General features: G+C 44.5%; 1 protein-coding gene across 2 annotated transcripts; it reads left to right on the top strand.

The window, feature by feature from the left end:
- On the top strand, positions 1-24,843 carry PAFAH1B1 (platelet activating factor acetylhydrolase 1b regulatory subunit 1). 2 transcript variants are annotated; one of them, XM_062506815.1, is made up of 11 exons: positions 1-128; positions 14,408-14,616; positions 15,032-15,116; positions 16,613-16,687; positions 17,551-17,757; positions 18,068-18,236; positions 18,923-19,025; positions 19,690-19,918; positions 21,270-21,371; positions 22,006-22,162; positions 22,718-24,843. In XM_062506815.1, exons 2-11 carry the CDS (start codon positions 14,585-14,587, stop codon positions 22,789-22,791), a joined length of 1,233 nt encoding a protein of 410 aa, XP_062362799.1. In that variant the 5' UTR covers positions 1-128; positions 14,408-14,584; the 3' UTR covers positions 22,792-24,843. The 2 variants fall into 2 exon arrangements, with proteins under 2 accessions (XP_062362799.1, XP_062362798.1); XM_062506814.1 differs by lacking the exon at positions 1-128 and adding an exon at positions 3,043-3,325.
- The last annotated feature ends 89 nt before the right edge of the window (positions 24,844-24,932 follow it).

The raw sequence follows: 24,932 nt of genomic DNA, 5'->3' as shown, positions 1-24,932 counted from the left end.
GCCGCGGCGCCTCTGACAGCGCGGAGCGAGCGGAGCGTTCCCGAGCGCCGGGACCGCGCACCGGGACCTCCGCACCGGGACTGCGACCCCGTACCGGGACCCCGACCCCTCACCGGGACGCCGCGCCGGTGAGTGGGACGGGCGGGTGGCGCCGGCCCCGCGCAGCGCAGCGAGGCGGCGGCGCTGGAAGGGCTCGGTAAAGCCGGGGCCCGCCGACCCCCCGGCCCGCAGGTTGTCCCGGCCCGGAGCCCGAGCGGCCGCCGCTTTCCTCTCCGCTCTCCCCCTCCTCTCCCGCTCCCCGCCCTCGCCCCGCTCCCCCCCCCCCCCCCCCCCCCCCCCCCCCCATCCTCGCTCTCAAAATGGCGGCCGCGCCCGTTGGTGAGGAGGGACCGGGCGGGGCGGGGGGCGGCGGGGGGGCCGGCCCGGTGTCCTCCGCCTGGGTCGGTGGGGGGGCTCCGGGGCGCGGCTCCCCCGCTCCCCGCGGCCCCCGGCCCCGCGCCCGCGGTGACTCTGCAGGAAAACAGGGCCCGGCGGGAGCGGCGGGGCGGGCGCGGAGCCGCCGCCGGGCCCGGTTCCCCCCCCCTCCTCCGCGGGGGCCGCGCCGCTCCGTCCGTGACTTAGCAAATACCGGGAGGAGGCGATGGGCCGGAGTAAATCCGAGAAAACAGCCTTTGGGGACGATGGGCCCGGTGTGTGCGTGGAGGGGACCCCGAGCATCCCTCCCCGGTTCCTCCCGGGGGTTTCCCTCTGTCACCCTCTCACCGGGCAGGGCCGGGCGTCGGCGATGGCCCAAATCGCCAGCGCGGCCGAGGCACCGAAAACAAGACGAGAATTAATAATCCAGGGAAAGGAGTAGGTGTTGTTTCAGAATTTGTTTCGCATCCCCAGTTTTCCTGCAGTGCTCAGCAGGGCAGCAGCGATAGGAGGTGGCTCAGACCTTCAGAACCAGCTGCAGTAAAACGGGGGAGGGAGGTCTAATCTCTCCTTCTGGGGGTCATATCACTGCCTGGATGGCTGCAGGTGCACAGGCTTCCCGTGAAAACCTTATAGTATTGCTAAAATCCTGTATTAATTGCTACTCCCGTGGTTTTGTTTCGGCAGGAGGTTATACACACAGGCAGGGCTTTTGATGGAAGTTGGGGGGTGGGAGTGGTGCCTCCCTTGAAAAGTTTTGGGGCTTGTTCAGTTCTGTGGGCGTGAGAATTTTTATTTTTTTTTTTAATGTTTTTTGCTTTAAGGTGGATGCAGTTAAGCTTGACCTTTAATACCAATAATAATGTGACACCTTCCCTTTCTTTGCCATGGTATCACTCCAACCATTCCCTCGCCGATAGTGCTGCAGCAGTGGGCTTGGTTGGTGCAGGTCAGGTCCTTTCATAATGAATTACCTACTAGGGGTAGAGGAAGATTAATCTAAGCTATATTAAATATCTTTAATATACACCATTTTAATATAATTAAATGTTTGGGTGTATTGACCTGGCTAAATTATGTATTTTTGTGGTGGTTCTTTTAAGTGTATGTTCCTATGACAGTATTGTTCGTGGCATTAGGAGGTGGTGGTTAAAGAACCTCCGTTCAGTGATGATCATTTTGTAAATGATTGTGCAGCATTTGGCTGGTTTTCGGGAGAGGGAGGGTCTGCTGTCAGAATGTTATTTCCCCTTAGAGTAATTTTGTTAAATAGGAAAATTACGTTGGGGAGCTAAACAAAGAAAATATTTTTAAACTGTAAGATGCATGGGAAATATCCATCTTGTTCTCGGGCATCTCGTTTTTGTGTGTTTCTGTTGCTGTTCCCATGTTTGTGGATGCTGTGAGCAGCCATTGAGCAGGGAAGAGACTGGGTGGAGTAAGGAGGCAAAGCTGCGAAATGGCTCGATTACCCTTTCAGAGCTTTTTTTTCCTCCCTTTGCCGGGGTGGAGGAATACTAATTGCCGTAACAATGAAGTCTCTTCTTTAGGGAGGAATCTAATGGTGCAGGAAGCTTCGGAAATGAAACAAATCTCACATTCTGTTCTGAGGCTGATTTTTCTGCAGGGTGGATTTTGATTTGTGTGGCAGTGAGAAGTGACCGGTCGCTGTTGCAAAGCCGGATTTTTTTTGTCTGATAACCACTTCAATTTATCCACTTAGATATGCACTTGTTGAATTGATTTTATTTATGCTCTAGATAAGAATTGCAATTTCTGTGCGGGTGTGTTTTGCACATAAGATTTTCTGGAATCTAGAGAAGCCTCTGTATTGTGGCTTCATGCTGTTATTTGTTCATGGAACTTCTTGGTTAGCGCGGGTTATGGGTGGGCACACAGAAAGAGACAATCCCTGGTTTCTCTGGTGACCACAGTGGAGTGACTGCTGTCAGTGTACAGATTGGGTTGCATTGCCCTTCGTCATGTGCCAAGTTCTTGTAAAATAACATCTCAGGATTTTGGAAGCCTTTTTGAGCACTGTGGCTCTGGAAGAGCATTGCTTTCCCCCTTGGGTACTACTGCTTAAAGTTGTGTAGGAAAGCCGTTTGAACAAAGGATTTGGAGAATACAATAGGGATTGGAGGAAACACCTAGGAAGGGCTGGCTGCTTGTGGAAGTGCTCTCCTGTTCCACATGTGCCTCATGGCATTCCCATCCGATTTCAGTGCTGAGTGGAGCAAGTACAGCATTGAACACGGATGGTTCTGCAGTAGGCTGAGGTTTTGCTTTTTCATGGGGGTTTCAGTTCTGGAGTGCAGTTTGTGATAGGAGATGGACACACAAGAAAGAGACTGTTTTCCTTTTAGTGTGCTCAAATTAAATTAAGGGACCATGGTTTTGGCATTATTTCTAGTTCATTCACTTGAAGCAGATGTTCCAGGATTCAGTGGCTGCATGAGCTAAATACTTGAGTCTAATGCATGTCCAGGCTAAGGCAAATGAAGAGCCCAGTAAAACACTTGCCATCTTAACAGCTTTGGTTGTTTTTTGCCCTTGAAATGACAGTAATCACTTTTTCTACAGGAGTAACTTGTTCATTTGGGTTCTGCAGAAGCAAAAGGCACCAACGTCTGGCCTGTTCTGCTGATTCCTGTGCCTGTCCTGGCTCCTGTGCTCCTCCCAGCCTGCGAGCTCAGGCTGTGTCTTTACTCTCAGCTTGCTGTCTGTCCAACTTGCTGTGAATGGGACACCTCCAGAATCAACATCTGCTGACTGCCTTGTCCAGCACTCCAACTTTGTCTTCCATGAAGAACTCCATAGCCAGTGTCCATCATTAATTATAATGTACTCATACTTCTTGAAGTATTCTGGGCACACAATAGCTGGACCCCTCTGCCTCAGGGTAGCTCAGGTATAGACTGCATATGTTTGTAAGTTTTTTTTACAACCCTCTGTAGCTGTCCTGTATTCCTGAACTAGAGGGGTTGAAATTACCATAGCAGGAAGGATAGTGACATTGATATAGTTTGGTTTAGGTCAGCTCTCTTCTACTTGGGTGAACTTTAGGCATGTTTTCTAAACTAAGGACTGGGAGAGCAGCTGAAGTTTTCATGGAGTGGGGACTGAAATACTTGTCAGGCTGAAAATAAGAACTATGTAGGCCTAAATTCAGGAAATCGAGAGGACAATAGAAATCTGTAATTATTATTAATAGGTAATGATTTCAGATTTTGTATGGGGGAGTTTCCAGCCTCTAACATGTAATTTGTGATGGCAGCTGAAGATCTTTCCCAGGGATCAGAGCCATGTGTGTTGATAGAATGGTGCTGGGCCTCTCCTGTGAGGTTTGTTGCAGAGAAGTTGTTAAGTTGTGCACTGTCCATACTTGCAGATCTGTCAGTGACGTTACAACTGGCTCCTCTTTCTCCCGTTTATAAGTGCTTAATATCACTGGCAGGACAACCTTATTACTAAAAATGTATTGCACTGATGAAGCTTTGCCTGGATTCAGGGGCTTTCTCAGGAGCTACTTTGTTACCTGACACAAGGGAAATGGGGGCTCCTAATGTGGCTTTTGGGGGTTTTATTCATGGGTGATGTTGCTACACTTTAAGTTTTTTAAAGTAGGCATTTACAGTAAGATACAATCCTGGCCTTTTAAAAATCAGGTTTCAGGTACATAAGCTGTTTACTCAGAACTCTTGCTCTGGATGCTGTCCATACTAGAGGACTATGAATGGCTGTGCTCTGTGGGCAGGACTGTGTCATCACTGGGGTGCAGAGATGTGGTGGCAGATGTAGCTCTGTCACCTCAGCTTAATGGTGGGGTCCTGGGCCTAGGTTGGGTTAAATGTCTGGTTTTCATGTATTAGTTATTTTAGAACAAAACCTTTCTTCATTCCTACCATGTTCTAAGATCTGCTGATGAACAGTACATATTAAAAGCATTGGTGAGAACCAGGATTTTGCCTGTCTGATGAAGAACAGAATTCCAGTTTTACCCTGGAGATGCCAGCTTCTGTGGGTTAGCCCAAGAGATGTGTATTGCTAACCTATATTTTATCTCAGTTGTTTAAAGAATGGCCTTTTCCTCTCAGCTGAAGCAGGACCTGAATGAGGCAATGTTTGTCTCATTCATAATGTTTAAAAGCTTATTCTGTTTTCTTTTTTTTTTTTCCCCTGCTGCTCTCTCCTTAAGGGTGTGACTTGGGCTCTCTTGCTTTTAATTCACTGTCTTGGAAGCCACCTATCATTTCACTTCCTTCTGGCATGTACTGTCAGGAACTTTCAAAGAAAAATGTTACTTATGAAGTAAGTGTATGCTGAACTCCATTTCCTTGGGACTATCACCATGCAGTCCTTTCAAAACTAAGGCTGTGCACAGCATTGTCACACTGACCAGTACCAAGAGCACTGATGCATGTATAGCTGTGTAAAAAAGTTGACATTATTAATTCAAAGTACCTGCTGGTTAATACATTTGGAATTATTTTCACCATTTCCTTTTGAATAGTACTGCCTCTGAGTGAGCTCTGCAGCTTGGCTCGGTTGTTTGTGGACTTTGGATAAGGATTGTGATTAAGTGAATGTAATAAATACATCTTCGCGGTTGTGATTCTGTTGATTGTGGAAGACTTACCTGATATATTTTACTAGTAACTACTTTCTTTAGCCTTGAGGAGGTGTGTCCAGAGATGGGACCATCCTTGCTTGAGGTTTGTAGGTGGTGCAGCAGCAGTGTCTGTCCTGTAATTTCCTTGGATCCGTTGTTAAGTAGGTCCCTGCTGAGGGAGTTGGTCCAAGGCTGTTGGGAGGCACCTTTTGTTCTGGGGCTGGCTGGTGACTCAGCTGTCACACCTCTTGTGAGGTAGGTGACAGGCTCTGTGGCTTGTGCTGTACTGGTTTGCATCTGGGATAGCGCAGGGGCATTCATGACTGAGATTATTTATACCTTGCCTCTCTTAGCCGTGATAATTGTTCCCGTTGTGCTCCACAAACCTTAAGTTCTTTCGGTTTAATTAGACAGACAAGTGTTCCCCCTCCCAACTCCCCCCGAGATTGCCTCTGCCTTGTTTTGCTGCTTAATGCTGAAGCAAAGGTGTTAAGTTTATCCCTCTTTAAGACTAGAGGAAAATCATCTGGAAGCATCTAGACTGTTTGCTGCAGATAAATGACAGTTTCTTCCATAAAGAAATGAAACTGACAGCTTGTCATGTGCTAGATTCACCTGTGTTTTGGGGTGAACAAAGAGATGGGATAAACAATTTGGCTTGTTTAAATGCTCATATCTTTGCAATCTATTAAGAGGATGATGTCATTAATGAGTGTCTGTATGTATTTTAAACAGATGGTGTCTGTTAAACCAGTAATGCTAGAAGTTTCTGGTTTTCTCACCTTCAGCTGTTTTAGAGGCACGACTGTAGTAGGTGAAGGTGGATGATAAGAAAGATGAGACAGCTTCTACTAGAACCCTGATTTCATTATTTTTTGTACTAGTGTCATGAAGGGTTGAACACTGTTCCCTGTAATACAGTAAGATGTTAGAGATGGCAATTATGATGAGCTTTTTTGTTTTGTCTTTTTTTTTCCCCCTCCCCTCTGGGCAAGCGAGGCCATTTTGTTCAACAAGCTTTGCAGATGGCTAAAGGACCAACAATGTTCTCATGATTGAAGAGTGGAAGTTCTGTCTAAGTTCTTGTTTGGATTTCTTTGTGGTTTACACCTTCCCCTGTTTCTCAAGTATTAGTATATGTGTTCCTTTAAGTTTCCTTCTGGATATTTTTCTATGTAAATCTAATTCATGGTTGTTTTTGTTAATATCAGATTTCTACTATAAACAGGCTGTTCAATGATTGAATTATTTAAATTTGGATATAGTCTTGTGACCTCCTTTACAATTATAAATCTGTTTTTCAAGCCAGAGAAGTATGGGAAGAAGAACTGAGAACAACAAAGTTCAAATCTAGTGCAGTACTCTTCTTTTGGTGGTCTAGAATTGCTATCCCAAAATGTGTAGGTGTTGTTGGACCTAGCAGTAATGATACTGGACAGTGCTCTGCTGGAGTCATCCAGCTGAGGCTGATGTTCTGTGCAGTGAGCAAGTGTTGAGTAGCAGTGTGTAACATGGAGTGTGTAACACTACCCCTACCTGCTGTCCTGCTGCAGCCTGAGCAGCACTGGGGAGTGCTGTGTCAAAAACCTCTGCACAGATGTTAAAGCTTTATTTGCTACTGCAGCCTGCATTCTTCCTGGTATTCCTAGCTAAATTTACCTACATTTTCACACAGAGTTGAACAGGTGGGTTAGAAGAGGGATGTTTTCCCTTGTTTTCCACCAAAGCCTATACACAGACCCCAGGCTGGAGCTCTGACCTGGAGGAAGCTCAAAGGCTCTTAAATGAGATGATGTGACAGTGCTCAAGATGTTTCCCCTGAGAATCACTTGTATCATGCTTCTATCAGAATTGCAAAACTGAAGTGATACATGGAGAAAAAATGTCAAGATTGAATTAATTTTAAGTCATGTTTAAAAAAAATATTTTCTAAGCAAATATGGTCTGGATTCCTCAAAGCCATTTAGTGGTGGTGCCGGAAGATAACGAGGCCAGAAATGTTTTTTGTTGTTTTACAGTCCTAAAGGTGGGTAGTGACTGCGGGTGATGTGTTAAAACCTTAACTTGAAACAATATGGGAAAGCAGACGGGCATAGGAGTTGATTTCAAAATGCACAGGCATTTCTTTAGGCAGCATGCTGCATGGAGCAGCCAGCTTGCTCCTTCTTTATAGCATCTTGATGACATTCCTTAGCTTTATTTTTCAGATGTAATTGCAACCTGCATTCCAAGTCTTTGGAACATAGGCACTATATCTGATCTACTACAGATTGCTTTCTGGTTCCCCATGGGTTTGGCGTTGAATTATTTTCAGAACTAAACTACTGTATCAGGTTTTTAGCAAAAGCTGTAAAAGTAGTTGAAATGGGGAAGAAAGCAAGCATAACATTTTTCACTTTTTTCATGTTAAAAATATATTTCCTTTGATAAACCTGTAACTGAACTGAAACGGAAGGTGGTTTTGGTGAATGGTTGCAAGCACTGCACAGAATGCTGTACTCCATGGATACTACATTGATGTATCAAGCAAAGTGTTGACCTACGGGCATTTTGAGACTTCCCTTAATTGCAGAATAACAGGCTTACTAAAAATATGAATTAAAAAATAAGGCTCAGAGTTGTAATTCAGATCAGATTTGCTTCTTGTTTTGTTTTTCCCAAATCACATAGCTGTTGGAGCTCACTTTGTGGTAATCCCTCAGCCAGCTTTACTGATGTAGGCTGAAAAGTGGAAAAAAGATTAACCCAGCTCATAAATGAGTAGCTTTCTCATACTCTCCCACTCATCCCTGCTGGCTTAGCAGGTGATGGATTCCAACATTTTCTAGGATAAGGTCTGTTTGCTGCACTAGGAGCAGCTGCATGGCTGTGCCTGGATGATTTCTACTGTGGATGAGCTTTCCTGCAGTAACAGGGGGCAAGGTGGAGGCAGGAGAGGAACTGGGTTATTTTACTTGTTACTGTTTTTCTTTCCGGTCAACAGATAGAGACATATCTAGGAACTCTTTTCAGGTCCTAATAGTTATGCCCAGGAACCATGGATATTACTTCACTTGTGTGGAATCTGATTTTGAGTACATTTATGGAAAGTGTTGTTCTGTTATGTGGCTTGAGTTTGATAAAGCAGCTTTTTGCTCATGGGTTTTAAAACAAAATCAGGCCTGTTAAAAATTAGTTTAAATTAAAAGTAAGTTTTCTTATATGCTTGGTAGAATTTAGCAACATAATCCAGAGGTGTAAGAGAACAATTCATGGGGTCTAGTTCTTCCATAAGGACTGTAGCTGTAATTGCCTGGGAATACTCCCAAGTAACTCCCTTAAGTTCTCCTTGTTAATGTTATGAAACAGGATACACTGTTGAAGAACCTTGCAAGGACCTCCTGTGCCAGCCATGTAGCAAGAGACAACGCAACAAGAGTTTCTCCTTTATTAATGCACAAATTAATCCTTTCAGCTTTAAAGAATTGTAGAATTTAATTCTGATCATATCAATTCAGTTACTTTTTTTGGTGGCCTTTGGTTTTTGTAAGTGACTGGCCTTTCTCTGGGATTGTGAAATTATCTGAAGAGAGGGAGCTAACTGAAGTAGGATTTTGGGTGTGTTAACAGCTCAGAAGTAAACTCTAATTTTCTTTGAGGTAAAAAAAAACTTTTAAGAATGATAGAATGTGTTAGAGAAACCACTTGAAAGTTGGTAGCATGTAGCTGGACACTCCAAAATGTTTTAAGTTTTATATGAGTTACTGACATTTTATATTATAAATTAAGGTTTAAATTTGAACCTAAGTGTGAGTAATGGAAAACTCTTAACTGATTTCAGAGTGTGAGCCCAGTTTTGTGCTCCTGATGCTAGTGATGGCTCATGTGCCTTTTTAACACCCAAATGCTTTGTATGGCATCTGAGAAAGCAACATCCGAGTTTGTTTCTTTCATTTATGTTTTTGTAGAATACAATTAAAAACGTTGTCGTAATAATGCATACAGAAAAATGGTCTTGTAGCTGAGTTAAGTAAAGTATTAGAATTCTGAAAAAAAAAAAACAAAAAAGGGCAAAAATGTGCAATTCCTAGAGCCCAGCAGTGCTGAGCTAAAGCTTTGTTGAGCTTTCAGAGCTGCACTCTGCTGGTCTGTTCTGTATCTGCTGATACTTCAGCTCTGTAATTGATGCCATGTAGGTCTTCTGATTTTTAATATAATGAACTACAGTTATGTTTAGTATACAAAGCTTGTGTTTCTGTGGGGAAGACTGCTTATGGAACCTAAGCAATGGTCACAAAAACTGCAGAAGTTGGATTGATTTCCAGTTAAGTTCCTGGAGGAGCCATGGGCATAGGTTTGGGATATGTAGTACCAGATAAAGTTGCTGGACAGCAGCTGCAGTGTGAGCCTGGGGTGCTGGTGTATGGAACAGTTACTGCTGCTGCCAGTGTCGTGAACCAAGGAATGAAGCTGAAGCTGGTTTTTGGTTTTCTTGCACCTCGCTGTGGTAGCAGAGCACTGCCAGGGACAGAGGCACTGGCACGGCTCCTGGGAGAGGGGAGCTCGCTGTAGGTGAGATGGATCACAGCTCAGCTGGGAGCGACTCCCACTGTGACTTCTAGGAACAGCAGAAATGGGCACTGTTAGTCAGCTGAGCCATTTCAGGGGTTTGCTTGTGGTGGTTGGTCCTTAAAAGTGTTTTTGACACACTTGGTAGGAGCAAACAAAGGCAGTGAAGAACCTGGTGCTGAGGTTTGTTATAATCGTGGAGTTTGATACCTCAGGATACGCATCTGAGAATGTGGATTTGGAAGGGTTTAGGTATATAATCCAAATTTTGGTACTGTCTAGCATCCAGGATACTCTGTTAAACAAAATCATAATGAACTCTGAAGAAATTTACAGACTAGATCTTTTTGTGTATACGGAATGGGCACTTTTAGGAATTTTAATTCCAGTAATTTTGCTCTTGCTTGATGCAGGTTCTGGTAAATGAACAAGTATTTTTGTCAGGTTGAGCCTAAAATACTGATTTGATTAATTAATTTGTTTCCATAATCTCTTTCTCAGTTTTATTTGGAGAATACTTATAGAAAATATTCATATGTTCATACTTGCTTCAGGAGACACTGTCATAGAAATGCCTACAAGCCAGGGTATATAATTTATTGGCATGACATACAATGAGCTGAGGGGAATCTCTTTCCTGAAAGTGATTATTTTTTCCTTACCTCATTGCTGTGACTGAGCGTGTAGCTATTGTGCTTGGATACCTCCTGCAGAGCTGTCTCAGCTAACAAATGGAGCTGAACTTGTTTCATTTTGCTGTTGGTGCATTTATGACTCATTTGCAGGTCTCTCACTAAGTCATTGTGAAGTTTTGCAGTAATCTAGGAAGCACTTGAACCACACTGATAGCCATCAGTGGAAGAGCCCGGTGTTTGAAGCCAGGAAGCAGCAGCAGTCTGTTGAATCCTCTCAGTCCCCCTGGGGCAGAGGGTGTTGTTGTCCGTGCCAGGTCGGTGTGCCCGGTGCCAGCGTGGCTGGGGCTGGCTGGGTGCCCTGCTCCTTGCCCAGGGGACGTGTGCTCCCCAGCTGGCACGGGCAGGGCAGGGCGGCTGCCACAGCCAGGGCCTCGCAGCCCCTGCAGTGCCAGGGAGTATCCTCAGTGTGCTGAAGCTCAGCAGTCTCTGAGCCCCAGTTTGGGAAGAAGGGGAGCGATGGTCAGGCATGGAGAGACAGAGGGTCCCGTTTATTTATTTATTTTCAAATGAGAAGGTCACAAGAGCCTGCACTATGCCGTTTTCACCTTCCCTTACAGGAGAGGGTTCTTCTGCTTTTCATTTTGTTGCTCTTCATCAATAATTCTCTGTGTTTTAGAAGCTTGTGCAGGGAAAAATTCTGGCCTGTGATGATTCTTGTCTGACTCTTTTAAAATTAATTTCTTTTTAAAGATTATGCTTTAGTATACCACTCTAGTCCTGCAGAATGAAGGACTGACGTGGGTCTGCTGTCCTTACTGCTCTGACGTTTCTGCCAGTCCTAAGTCTAAAAGCTGATCTGTAGCTGAGTGGAAAGGTGGGCAGCTAGGATGAGGTGCAGTTGCCTGCTGACGATCTGCTGCTGTTAGTGTGGCTGAGGAGTATGTTTTGTATAGGTAAGGAATGGTTTTGTTGTTCTAGAAAGCCGTGCAGGTCCTGTACTGCCAGGAGGAGTGAGAGGTGCCCATTGTGTGTGTCGTGCCTGTGCCAGTGCCAGGCATTCTGCCAGCTCCCAGTTTTGAAAGGCTTACAAAGACACCTGATACTGCTGAGAACACCTGTAGCTCTCTGTTACTGTCTTTATGCTGAGGTTTGCCACTTGGTGCTTTTGTATGTGCAGACTATTGATAGGGAATCAGGTTTTAAGTTAAAGACTGCTACTTGGAGGAGTGTAAGTGGGTATTAATAAAAGGCACATCCTGGTTCAGATTTAATTAGTAGCTGTTACTCCATGGGTGGCTAGATTCAGCATGCTTTTTCCTGTATGTAATAGTGGACAAAGTAAAATTCTCATGCAAAGACACCTTTTCTTTCAAAAGATCTAACTCAATCTTGACACTATCTTAGGATGCTGATACAAAGTGACCAGTTTCAGGCAAGGTGTAGTGAGCAGGTGGTGTTCTTTGTCGGTTGTTTTTGTTCCCCAAGGGTTCCCCAGAGCCCCAGCTGCCTTTCATGGCTGAGCTGTTTGAGGGTAGCACAGTGGTGACTGGTAGGTCATGGAGGAGGACTGGTTAGTCTTGCTTTGCTGAAGCCTGTATGTCACAAAGTCTGCTCCAGCTGGAAAAAAAGGTAGTGCACATAGTGGCACAGGTGTGTAATTAATGGTCGTTTTGGGTTTGGACACTTGCTTGAGTGAGTTGTTTGTGTATGTGGGTTTTGTTTGTTTTGGGTTTTTGTTTGTTTGCAGTGGGCTTTATTTTTGTTTTGTTTGTTCTGTTCTTGTCTATGAGGGAGGCAGTCCTAAAAATACTTAGCCTTCTATTCAGGTGGCTTTGTAGTTAAAAGTCAGGAATGCTGAGCAGAGTGCATGGGACAGACCCTTTCTGGAGGCGTGAGATGCTGTAGATCAGTTGGTTGGTGTCTTTGGCTCAGCTGTAATTTGCTAATAGCAGGAGTAGCTGCTTTGCCTTGTAGCTGTTGGAATTTATCTACTCCTGGGATCTGTTTCTCACTAACAATTCAGAGTTAGACTGTGGATCAGCCCAGGTGTTAGGAAGTGGATATGGGATATGGAGATGTTTGGGGTTACTTTTGACCGGGAAGATGCATTTCTAAATAGGTGACATGTGAAAGATGGTTTTACAAACGCAGTTGCTGTTATTTTTAGACAAGTGCTATAATTGCTTCTCCCAGATGCCACAACAAAATTGATGAGATATTGGGATTTTTACTGGAGTCAGTACGCTGGATTTGCTAGGCATTCGCTACGTAGGAACGGTTCCTAATGCAAACCGCACCTTCAAGGTTTCCCCTGGCAGTGCTGGAGGCAGGTTTTGGAGTCCGTGTGTCCCAGCAGCGCTGCCCTCGTTCCGCGGGGGCCCGGGGCGGTTCCGCGGGGGCCCGGGGCGGTTCCGCGGGGGCCCGGGGCGGTTCCGCGGGGGCCCGGGGCGGTTCCGCGGGGGCCCGGGGCGGTTCCGCGGGGGCCCGGGGCGGTTCCGCGGGGGCCCGGGGCGGTTCCGCGGGGGCCCGGGGCGGTTCCGCGGGGGCCCGGGGCGGTTCCGCGGGGGCCCGGGGCGGTTCCGCGGGGGCCCGGGGCGGTTCCGCGGGGGCCCGGGGCGGTTCCGCGGGGGCCCGGGGCGGTTCCGCGGGGGCCCGGGGCGGTTCCGCGGGGGCCCGGGGCGGTTCCGCGGGGGCCCGGGGCGGTTCCGCGGGGGCCCGGCCCGCACCCTCTGCAGGCGCCTCTCGGCACTGCAGGACCTTCGCTGTCATGTTAATTAACTGCGTCGCCGTTAATTTGCGTGTGGTGTCTGCTGTGTACTGAGCACCGCGCATCTCTTGAAACACGGCTGTCTCTTTACCTGGCATGAGTTAGGTATGGGACAAGAGGGAGTGAAATGCTTGCTTCTGTTCTCTGAAAAGATGCAGCCCGTGCTGTTTGTTTTCAGCTGAATTGTTTCTGAAGTAGCTGTTGGGGAAGAGGTTAGGATAATTAAATGAGGCATTGACTGTTCAGAGTGTCCGTCCTAACTGGTTTGTGGGGCAGCATTACGGTGTGCAACATTTAATGTGGAAGATCCACCAGCAGGGTAGAAACAAGCAACTTTCAGCTTAAGCTCATTTTGAATCAGACAGCAGGGCCTAGATAGGTTTAGAAAGAAGCCTCTGATCCCATGTGATTAATAAGTAGCCATTATTGATACGAGCTTAGTATTTTCCTTACTTTTTCATAGGAGGCTATTGTTTAAAAGAGGGTCCTTAGTGAAATTGTAATGGAGCTGTGATTCTGAAGTCAGTGTAGCTGTGTGTCTGCCGAGGGGCAGCGGTGGGGCAGTGGGAGCATGCAGTCCTCAAGCAGTCGGTAGGAAGTTTACAAACCCACCTGCTGTCTCTGAGCCTCTGTTACCTCAGTTTATCTCAGTGCTGAAGGCTGGTTGGTCAGTCAGACTGGCTGAGCAGCCTGAGTGAATGATGAGTTGTGTGCAGAACCTGCCAGCTGTGCAAGAAGTGCCATTTCAGCACTCCGTGGTCGTGGTGCTCACAAGGTCCCTGCAGTGCAGAAAGCAAAGGCAGTGCTGCCTGCGTGGGATTGGTGATGTCACTGTGGCAGAGGTTAAAGCTGCCCAGTTGAAGCAGGCTGTGCACTGAGAATGCTGCAGCTCCTGTTTCTGAATCAGAGGATACTAAGGGGAGTGTGTTTTGGAAAGCACAGCTCCACTGACCTGAGCTATCTCAGCGTGTTTCAGGTTTCAGCCCTATCCCCAAGTGGCTGCCATTGCCGGAGGTGCCATCGGCGCTCCTGCCCGAGCCCACAGGCAGTAATGGGCCTGTGGCAGCTCTTCCCGTGGTAATGCTGCCACTCTGATAACATTGGACGGCTGTTTAAAAATTTGCTATGCCCTAATTGTGACTGAGATGAAATATTAACTCTGGGTAAATTACATTAACACATGACTGAAAAGGAAACAAAGTTTTGTCTCTTAGTCAGAGGTTCTTTGGAACTCCCCCGCAGGTGGTGGTACTGTGGGAAAAGTGGGAAAAGTCATTTATGTGCTATAGTTGTGTAGCACTGTAGCTGCAAGGGCCCCGTGCTGGGGTAGAGCTAGAGTCTTTAAAGATGCTGTTTGGATAAATCTAAGAGAGCTGCCTGAGGAATGCTTGTTTCAAGGAATCAAATGATGTCTCTTTCTTATCCTTGTAGATGGATTGAATCTTCTGTGTTGAATGCCTCTGGATTTCCTATTGGATTTCACATCTGGGGAAATACTTGTGATTTAAGCCACTGTGGCAGACTGAATTGTGGATCCTGGGTTCCCAAGACTTTAGCTCTTGAGGAGAAGCCACTGCTCGATCACGTTAACCTGACATCTCAGCCACGATGGTGCTGTCACAAAGGCAACGAGATGAACTGTAAGGGATCATTGTTTTTAAGTTTGTGTTTCATTTTCATTAGACTTCAATTATTAGCATTTGTTTCCAAGTAGTTTTTGGAGTGTCTCTGTTCACATGCCCTTTAAGTACTGTGTATTGTGGTTTGGCTCTCTCTACTCTTTATTTTTGATAGAACCGATGGTATTTGAAACTAGAATTGGGAAATGATGAAAATATAATTTCAAAGTTACTGATGGCATAAAGAGTGAATTCTTCAGTTTGCAGTAATCACATTGCAATATAAGCTGCAATTCTACATTTATCTTGAATAAATTCGGGAAATATTTTGCTATTCTATTTTGAAATGTAGGCAAGGATCTGACAAGAATGCGCTGTGTTGTGTGACACATCTCTCTCTGAGTCCTTAAATTGTATTTAAAATGTTGTTTTGTAGAAATCGAGCGATAGCAGATTACCTCCGTTCCAATGGCTACGAGGAGGCATATTCCGTTTTTAAAAAGGAAGCTGAATTAGATGTGGTGAGTTCAAACAAGATTCTTCATCTTTCTTTTAATTTAGAAGTCTGTCAGTTTTATGGCATTTGCATCTGTTCTGAACCTGTGGCTGTTAACTACCTGTTAGCTCAGGCAGCCTCAGAACTGGAGGTGATGAACTCACACAGGTTATTGCCTTCCCAGAAAAGAGAAAAATAATTACTGGGTGAGTTGACCATTTCTAAGCAAGTGGTTTTATAACCAGATTTGAAATAGTCTGAGACTGTGCAGCTTTGGATACTGACTTCACTGGAAATTTTTGAGAAACAGGAAGACAAAACTGGAATTCTTTTGTCCTCTGCTTTATCGTACAGAGCCGATGTTGGAAGATTTTTTTTGGGATTTGAGTTGGGTCAGGAGTCAAGTCATTGCCGGAGTCTGTTGCACACCTCTTGGGTAGTGGTGTAGTAGGAGGGCAGACTGAAACAGTTCAGAGAAGTTCATCATCCAGTAAGGCCAGGTTGGATGGGGCTTGCAGCAGCCTGGTCTAGTGGAGGTGTTCTCCCCTGGCAGGGGGTGGAACAAAAGGAGATTCAAGGTCCCTTCCAACCCAAACCCTTCTGTGATTGTGTGACCAGCTCTGTTTGCTTAGACTGTACAGATGCTGATGACTCAGACCAGTCATTTCTTGCAACTTCATTCTATTGATTTGCCTTTGTCACAGATGATTTGGTATAATCTTTAACTTTGCTACCTATTAGCATAGGAAGTGTGCATTTCATATGGCTATAGCTGGATTGAGTAGTAAACTTCTGTATTCTGGATAAATCCTCTGGATAAATCCTTGGATTTTCTTTATTACATATCTTGCAATGTTCTTTTACCAAAATGCTTGACGTTTGACTTAGTTTCTCCAATTTGCTACTAGTATTGAATAAATAAGTAGAAATAACAAATTGAAATACCATACTTATAATTGAAAATCCTAATATCATTCCCCTATCTGCCTTATCTATCGACCTAATTTAGTCTCCTCTTCCCAAAGCTTAGGAAAGCAATCTAAATAGGTTAGATGGTCCTTAGGGAAAAAGAAAATGCAGTTGCTAAAAGTTTCACGACTTTTATGCAAGAAAATATGAATTGGAGTGGGCTATACTAAAATGTGTGGGGGGAAAAAAAAGGTAAAGGCTGAAATTATTTGAGTAAATTGGAAGGATTGATGTGTAGCTCTGTAGAGACAGATTAAATTTTTGTGTGGATTATTCAGGCAGATAACTCCAGCTTTTACAAGTGCCCCCTGTAGTAGTAGATTAACATCTGTCTCTGACCAAGGTAGCCAGTTCTCAAAGCTTTTATCTTCCATGGAGTAAGCCTTGGCATGTTTATTTTCTGATGTCTGTTATCTGTATCTCATTTAGGATTATTGTAGCATGGGGCTGTAATTTTGTAATGGAAAGAAAGTGCAGCATTTAGTTACTTCTGTGTCTCTGATGTTTGCTTTTCTGTGTTGCTTTTTTTCCTCTTTAAATGCTTCTTCTCAGAATGAAGAGTTAGATAAAAAGTATGCTGGACTTCTGGAAAAAAAATGGACATCTGTTATAAGATTACAAAAGAAGGTAAGTAGAGGTCTGCTGGATGTACAGGTATAAAAGGTTAGCACAGAAAGCATTCAGCACTGAACACACACGTGCAGTCCTGAAGCTGGAGAGGCAGGAGGTGCCTGAGGCAGTTGTGAGTAGGGAGATGGAATCTCTGTGTGCAGAGGGTCAGGCTGGGCTAGAATGGAGGAAAAATCAGTGCTGCCTGTTGTCTTTGGCCATGGCCCTAGAGGGAAGGAGCCATTAGCTCCAGTGCATTCCAGTGGGGGATTGTGCTGCAAGTGCAGAGTACAAAACTCTTTTTAGTCATGCTTCAATGGCTCAAGAGTGTATTAAAAGCAAAAAAACCTCTAAAATCAGTGTGTTAACAATGAAGTCCTATCCCTTGTGCAGGTTAATACAGCAAGGGTTTATTAGCCCTCCAGTGCTTCTGTTGTTGGTTAATGTGTGTGCTAGCTCCAACAGGACCCAGAATTCCTGCAGCAGCAGCATTCCTTTTTGTTAGCACGACCTTCTTTGGTAGTTTGGCACAATAGTAATTCAGATGTACTTGTATAGGGTGTGAGTAAAGGGAATTTTGTAGAAATTATTTTTATGTGAAAATATTTGGGATTTTGAAAAGAATAAATGATTAATGATGAAATTATTAAGAATTAACTATAAATTATTAAAGAATAAACTATAAATTATTAATTTAGGTTTGATTTTTTTTTTTTTTTTTTTTTTTTTAAGACCAGTGCTACTGAATGTTGATAATCAGTTTTGGTCCATACAATCATTGCTTTACTGTGAGTTGTTATTTGGATTACTAATGCAAGGAGGTGAATTAGATCTTGTATAAAACTAGAAGTGAAATGTCTCTTCAAAATTCGTACACTTAGGTAATGGAATTAGAGTCGAAACTGAATGAAGCTAAGGAAGAATTTACATCAGGTGGACCTCTTGGTCAGAAACGAGACCCTAAGGAGTGGATTCCTCGTCCTCCAGAGAAGTATGCATTGAGTGGGCACAGGAGTCCTGTCACTCGAGTCATTTTCCATCCTGTTTTCAGTGTTATGGTCTCTGCTTCAGAGGATGCCACAATAAAGGTATGTGTGTGCTCCAGACAGGAATAGGTGACACCAGTACAGTGAAACTTGTTCTCCTTCTGGGTTTATAATGCTTAAAGATAGCTGAAAAACAGTTTTCAAAATGCATGGTTTCAGTTAATTTATAAGTAAAAAAACCACACAAAAAGAAATTTCTTTTTCTCTACTGTTAAGCTTTTTAGGGCTGTCTGTCTCTTGCTTGATTAATTATTGAACAGGGTGCCAGACTGGGCAGCAGAGTGCAAATGTGAGGCTGGAGAATACAGAGAGTAATGGGCTGCTGCTAACAGGTTGTCTGCTCCCTTGTCAGGTGTGGGATTATGAGACAGGAGACTTTGAGCGAACCCTGAAGGGGCACACAGACTCTGTGCAAGATATTTCCTTTGACCACACTGGCAAACTCCTGGCCTCCTGTTCTGCTGATATGACCATTAAGCTATGGGATTTCCAGGGCTTTGAGTGCATCAGAACTATGCATGGTAAGGTATAAAGGGATTGATTTAGCAGTCTCTAAAGTGAAGTTTTTTGTTGGGTGCTTTTTTTTGTTTTTTTTTTTTTTTTTTTTGTAATCCAGGAAAAATGTTGATGTGGGAAGTGGTTGTAGACTAGAGTATTTTTCAAAAGAAGAAGGGGTGATATAGTTTGATGCTTTGAGTGCTCTGTAAATAGGGGAGATACATACTGTGTTTATGGAATGAAATAGCATCTTCAATCTACTATGCATGATAGTTTGGGAAGCATCCCAAGGTGGTACTGAAATAAAATGACAGAGGGATTTTAGCTTTAAATATTAAATGCTTGCTAGACAATAAAACTGCCTTCAAATCAGTGAAAGATTCCTTCCTTCAGCCCTCTGTTTTCCTGCTGCAGGGCTAGAGGAGGGGAGGAATCAGTGCCAGAGGAGCTATGGCTGCTCCGTGCCGAGTTTGGCTGTATGTGTTTGATCACGTGGGAATGTTCCCTTTGCACTGGGTTTGAAAGGGAAAATGAGAAAGTACAGCAAGCACAGCTATTAGAGTCTAACATTTATAAAACCTCAAGTTTACTGGTAAAGATTATTCCATAAAACATGCACTGCTGCTGTAGGTACTTGACCAAGCAAGTCTTGTGTAATCTGTGAAGACTCTGCCAGTGCCACTTAGTAAAGGTTTTATTTTGTTTTTAGGTCATGATCATAACGTTTCTTCGGTAGCCATCATGCCCAACGGTGATCATATAGTTTCTGCCTCAAGGGATAAAACTATCAAAATGTGGGAAGTCCAGACAGGGTAAGTGCAATTGTGAGCAACCAGCACCAGAACAAAAGCGAGGAGAAACCACTGTGTATAGAAATGGGACACAGGAAACTGGATGTCAGCAGGCACTATTTGAATTGAGAAATGATGGTGTGCCATTTAGAGTAATTCACTGAAGGATTCTGCCTCAGTCATTAGGCAGAGGGGTTTAGATGTTAATACAGACTAATTAAAGCTGACTGGTTTTGTCTCTCTGGAAGCTGTGAGGGTAGATCTCTAGCTCATGACCAACTAGGAAAATGAATTCACTGGTTAACCACCTTTAGAAAGTTTAAATCTTTCTTGACACAGATCAAGGTGTCTCCTGGTTTCTTTTTGTCTTTGTGCTTTGTTCATTTATCAGTCTCTCTAATACGTAAATGATGTGCAAATCTCTCTTGTTCTTAAAATACCTGTTTAATGCAAGTAGTCACTGTTGCTTTTTGCCTTAATGAGTTTTTGCTAGCTCTTAGTTGTCACTGCTTTCTCATGTCAGCTCCTTTCCACAAACTCTTATGGCATGCTCCATCACCTGCCAGGATGAACGTGTGCTACAATGTTTTTAACACCGAGAGCAGGTTAGGTGTCCTCAGATGTCCAAGGCACGTGCAGTGGGTTCTTGTGCCGTGGCTGAGCGATGCTGTGGTTTTTTGCACAGTTACTGCGTGAAGACTTTCACGGGGCACAGAGAATGGGTGCGCATGGTGCGGCCCAACCAGGACGGCACCTTGATTGCCAGCTGCTCCAACGACCAGACGGTGCGCGTGTGGGTGGTAGCGACAAAGGAGTGCAAAGCTGAGCTCCGAGAGCACGAGCATGTGGTAGAGTGCATTTCCTGGGCTCCCGAGAGCTCCTACTCCACCATATCAGAAGCTACAGGATCAGAGGTAACATTCGCGGGCTGTTACGCAAGCGTGCGCAAAGGACAGCTTTGCCATGCTCTGTGTAGCACTGACAGCCCCTGAGCTTTGGGCTCACAGGGCCTGGCAGGTACAGCAGCTGTATGAGTACTTCTGTCTGAGTATCTTGGTGTGCAGCTAAGCCCCACCTTGGCTTCCCAGGATCCGGCTTTGGTGGTTAGGACCTATCTGTGCACTAGTGAAAGTGAACTTGGGAAAAATGCTCTGTTCAGGGAGGGTTGAGAGTGCAACCACTGTCTTGTATTGCAGCCAAGAAATGTGTAAAGCAGCTTCTCTGGCAGAATGTGAAGATTATAAGGATGCTTAGCAATTGTAAGGTAGAAGGGGGAAGGAGTCAGTCAGGAATGCAGAATGAAGCTGCCTTGGATGCAGTGTGCACCGACTGCTGGGTTTTACTGTACAGCTACTGATGGGAGAAAGCATTCCTGAACTAAATGAATCCCAGTTTGTGTGATCACAGATAGCTCTTCTAGTGAGCCTCAAGAAAGCCTTGCTAACGACCACATGCAGTTTTGTTCTAAGGATGTTGAAATATAGAAGAAAGGAACTAGAAATTAACTCCAGTCTCTAGTCAAACCCCCTACCCAGCATTGCTGTTTTGGCCTCTGCCTCCAAAGGCCATGGACACCCTAGGGGAAAAGTAACCGTGCAGAGCACAGGGACTTGTCTAGTGATGGCTTTTACAAGTTATTTCAGTCAAATTTTACTTGAATCGCGAAAAGTTCCTTATAATCTTAATTTTAAGTAATGAAAGGGAAATTCCTTGCGTCCCTTCCTGTGGCTGTGCGGGCTCTGCCGTGGTGCCTCCCCTGCCCCCTGCTGTTGGGATCGGGCACAGCCCACACGGCAGCGCCTGCCCTGCACACCTGGGGCAGGTGAGCCGTGCGTGGGGACACACAGAAGTCACTTCAGAGTTGGGAGTTTTCAGAAATTCCTAACCCTGCTTCATTGCATTTTATGAAGAATGTGAGCACAAAGGTGTCTGTGAGCTGCGTCCTCATTTGTCCTGAGATAAGGCACTTGAGCTGTGTCTGCTGTTAACAGAGAATGTCTTGCAGTAGGCAAGTGTGTATTCAAAGCATTACTTGGCTTGTGGAATCAGCAGGACAAACAACCATTTCTTTTAACACGCTGTGTAATTCTCCTATCATTAGTACCAGTGCCTGTGACCCAGCTTTGTCAGTGTGGGTTTACTCTGTAAGCTGTTGTATGATCTGATTTGGTACTAAGCAATATCACTGGGAAGGGATCTGCTTCACTCCTCCTCTTCCTGCTTCTATCCTATATGTGCCGTAACTTAAACCATAATTTTCTGTAGACTAAGAAGAGTGGCAAGCCTGGGCCTTTTCTGCTGTCTGGATCCAGAGACAAGACCATTAAGATGTGGGACATTAGCACTGGCATGTGCCTTATGACACTTGTAAGTCCATTGGTGTTTTTCCTGGTGGTCAAAGCTGCGTATGTACAACCAGTTTTAATGAAATGTGTTACTTTGCATGCCATCTTTTCAAGAGAAGCCAGAGTTACAATAATGCAGATGCTGGAAATACAGTTTTAATGGCTTCTATAGTTCAGATCTTGTTGTTGCTAAGAAATAATGACAATCTCCAAAATCATAGTGTGAGTGCAATACAGTGGTGTAGGTTCTGTGATGGGTAGCTTGGTTTGTTTACAGAAATGCTGGTAATGATCTGAATTTTGTCTTCTGTGAAATACCACATTGTTGCCATGTGTGGGACTTCCCATGGGCCATAGCCTGCTGTTCCCAGCCCAGATTCCAGCTGGACTGGGTGCTGGTGCTGGGGGTGGAGAGCAGAATTGGTGCAGATCACATGAGGACTGCTGTTTGTTTGCCTTCAAGTACAGGAACTTGCACTGTTGGGAGAGCTGATAGGTTGTAATAATAGAAACTGGAGATAAGCTGTGAGTTCTGAGAGGTTTCAGGAGCTCAGCGCTGTCCTTGCGGGGCCAGGCAGGGTCCCTCAGTGTGCCATAGCGTGAGGTGTGGGATGCTCAGCTCTCAGCCTGCTCACTGATCTCTCCTTGTGCACAAGGTGGGCCATGATAACTGGGTACGTGGTGTCCTGTTCCATTCTGGGGGAAAGTTTATTTTGAGCTGTGCTGATGACAAGACTCTCCGTGTCTGGGACTTCAAGAACAAGCGGTGCATGAAAACCCTCAACGCGCACGAACACTTTGTTACCTCTTTGGGTATGTATTGCTCCCCGTGCCAGGGCTGCTGCTGCCCCGCTGGCTGCAGCTGAGCACCAGGCTGGCATTCACCTTTGGGGCTCTAGTGGTGCCTTGTGCTCTCTGTGTAGAGGAAAGGAGCTAGAAATTAACTCAGATCTCTAGTTAAACTCCCCTCCCGTGTTGTAGAGCTGGAGTGTGCTGGATTTTTCCACTTCTGCTGCCAGTGTTGCACATGGATAAGGATGTTACCTGACAGGGAGTTCTGGAACCTGTCACCAGAGCGTACAGGCACCTGGGGAGGGCTCTAGTGTTAGTGCTTGCCCAGCAAAAGGAAAAGAAGGGTGTGCACAACAGTCAGAAAAGAGTTAGTTTGAATTCCAGGTCATTTCTGGTTTGTGTTACCAGATCTTGGTAACAGCATGAGAGAATTTGGCTACAGAAGTACAGCCAGGAGGTTTGGAATTTAGCTTTTGAGCTGGTAGCATTGTTTTGAAAAAGCAGTGCCATTCAGTGAGGGTAGGAAATGCTGAAGTTCTGGGTTCATTGGTAATGTGAGCTTTTGTCTCCTGGCAGATTTCCACAAGACAGCCCCATACGTGGTGACTGGGAGTGTAGATCAAACAGTAAAAGTGTGGGAGTGCCGCTGATGGAGTTCACAGTGACCCCTTTTCCTCTGGATGCACTCAGATACCATGGTTACCCATTGAGCTCTGTTTAAATAAATATTGTCCTTTCATGTAAATTATTCTGGATGTAGATTGAGCTTATTAAATGTTACACACAAAGTATTCATGCATGGTGAATCCAAATTGTATACTGTAAATTTACATACGTTGTCTAGAAGTACCATAGGTTTAAGAACATGGGCTGGCATTGGTCACATCAGACCTGAGAAGGCAGAAGTGGGATGCTTGGAATAGGGCACTTAACTGAATAGTTGACAGTGTCGTTATGTCGGATAATTATACCTGTTTTTCTTTCTGCTGTCTGTTGGTGCCTGAATTGGTGACCTCATTTGGGAAAAGTTTTGTAGGGCTCTTTCAGAAATGTGTATCTATGTAACATCACTTAAGTGTGCTTAATAAATCTTCTCTAAGAATACTAGATAATAAGGCTGCAATTCAGAATCTTCTGAACCTTATATGTAATTAATGGAAATTAATTAAACTCTGGAATATTTGTCATGAAACATTTGCCAAATCAACAGAAAACACTTGTTTTGGCCTCCTATCACACAAGGGTTGGTATATTTATAGAACTGACTGTAAACCTGAAATAAGACAACAAATCTTAGTCGCAGCTGATGTGATAAATGTATTTATTTTTTATTTGGTCATTCAATGGTTAAGCTGTGCTGTTGAACTAAGTTTAAATGGTTTTTTGTTTGGATTTTTTAATGCTAGACGAACTTCCAGGAGGAGTTGTCCATCCCACTAGAGTTTAGTGATCCAGTTTCCAGTAGAGCTTCCTCTCCCAAATGACTGCCGTGGTCCAACTTGCTGTTTGCTTTCCATGTTTGTTAGAGATGTGAAATTCCTATTACACAGCAGGATCAAAAGACACTTCCCTCATTCACTGGCAGGAAATTGGGGTATACAAAAGCTTCTTGGTTTCCTTAGTGCCTCCCTGGACAATGAGGTGATCCTCACCTTGGCAATATGGCTCCAATAAAAACTTCCTGGGCTTTGCAAGTGGAGAAGAACCTTGGGCTGCAGCATTGAAATACTTTAAAGGAAGCACTAAGTATCTTGAGAATCAGTTGACAATGGCAGGTCAGATCCATGCAGGCTTCTAAAAGAAAGATGCCGTGAACAAAGCCCACACCCAGTTGTGGGAATGATGCTAAAAGTTAAAACCAAACCCAAATCCTATCAGCAAAACCAGCCCCGCTCAGTTATTAGTATTTATGTTGTTTGGTGTACACAATTTTTAATTTGCATATCCCTAGGGTTACATATTTTGATCTGAAATTAATGAAATATTATGAATTAATATTTTAATCAGCATTTTGGTGACATATTCCATTGTAGATAACCAAGAATTACAGTACTTATCAAACTAACCAGGTATTTTTAAAAATCAACTTTAAAATTGACAATACAATGAAGTACCAGGCTGATGTTTTAACAGGTGGATTTGTGCTTTATTTTATTCCTTTGGTTTAATCCATGGCTTTTAAAATGTCCTTTTTAAAGCTGAGAGTCCCTGACCAGCATAGGGTGGGCTGGAGGGTGAACACACTGCACTGGTGAGGGGGAAACTTCCACAGTCAGCCCTGAAGGACCCGTTGTTCTGTGGGAGGAGCTGGATTGGAGCGTGGGATTCTCTGGGAAGCGGTGGAGAAAGTGGGATTCTGATGTGGGGGTTTTCAGAGCCAGTTTAAGATCCAGGCTGATCTCTTAAAGCCAGTGGTTTCTGTCATTCTCAGTGTGTGTTGCTGCATAAGCATGCACGAATAAAGTCTGTTTTGTTTGTTAGCTGCTTGGACTGGAAACATTTGCTGCTTTTTGTCCTATTGGAGAATTTCCAGATACAAAAGTAGTGCATCTTAAATCCCTCCATGCATCTGCAACTGTAAAGTAATGACATCTGTTTAATTCCTGGTAGGACCTAGAAACTTTATTTAAGTCTAAAGTAAACCACCCTCATGTACATAACTCAAACCTGAATGAGAAATTAAAGGTACCTGTGATGTGGAAGTTGTCTACTGCATTTTTTCCCTGTAGCAAAGAAGCATTTACTAGGATCCCTGGCCCCAGTGATGGCAGCAGTGCCACTGCTGTGAGCC

This window comes from Cinclus cinclus, chromosome 22, assembly GCF_963662255.1.
Source record: "Cinclus cinclus chromosome 22, bCinCin1.1, whole genome shotgun sequence".
Classification (NCBI taxonomy): Eukaryota; Metazoa; Chordata; class Aves; order Passeriformes; family Cinclidae; genus Cinclus; species Cinclus cinclus.
This window is presented reverse-complemented; position numbering and strand designations above follow the sequence as displayed.

Bases quoted from the DNA above. Each gene is read 5' to 3' on its own strand.
- PAFAH1B1 (XM_062506815.1), top strand. From the start codon at position 14,585: ATGGTGCTGTCACAAAGGCAACGAGATGAACT. The intron at 19,026-19,689 runs GTAAGTGCAATT...TTTTTTGCACAG, and splicing joins ATGTGGGAAGTCCAGACAGG to TTACTGCGTGAAGACTTTCA. The intron at 22,163-22,717 runs GTATGTATTGCT...GTCTCCTGGCAG, and splicing joins ACACTTTGTTACCTCTTTGG to ATTTCCACAAGACAGCCCCA.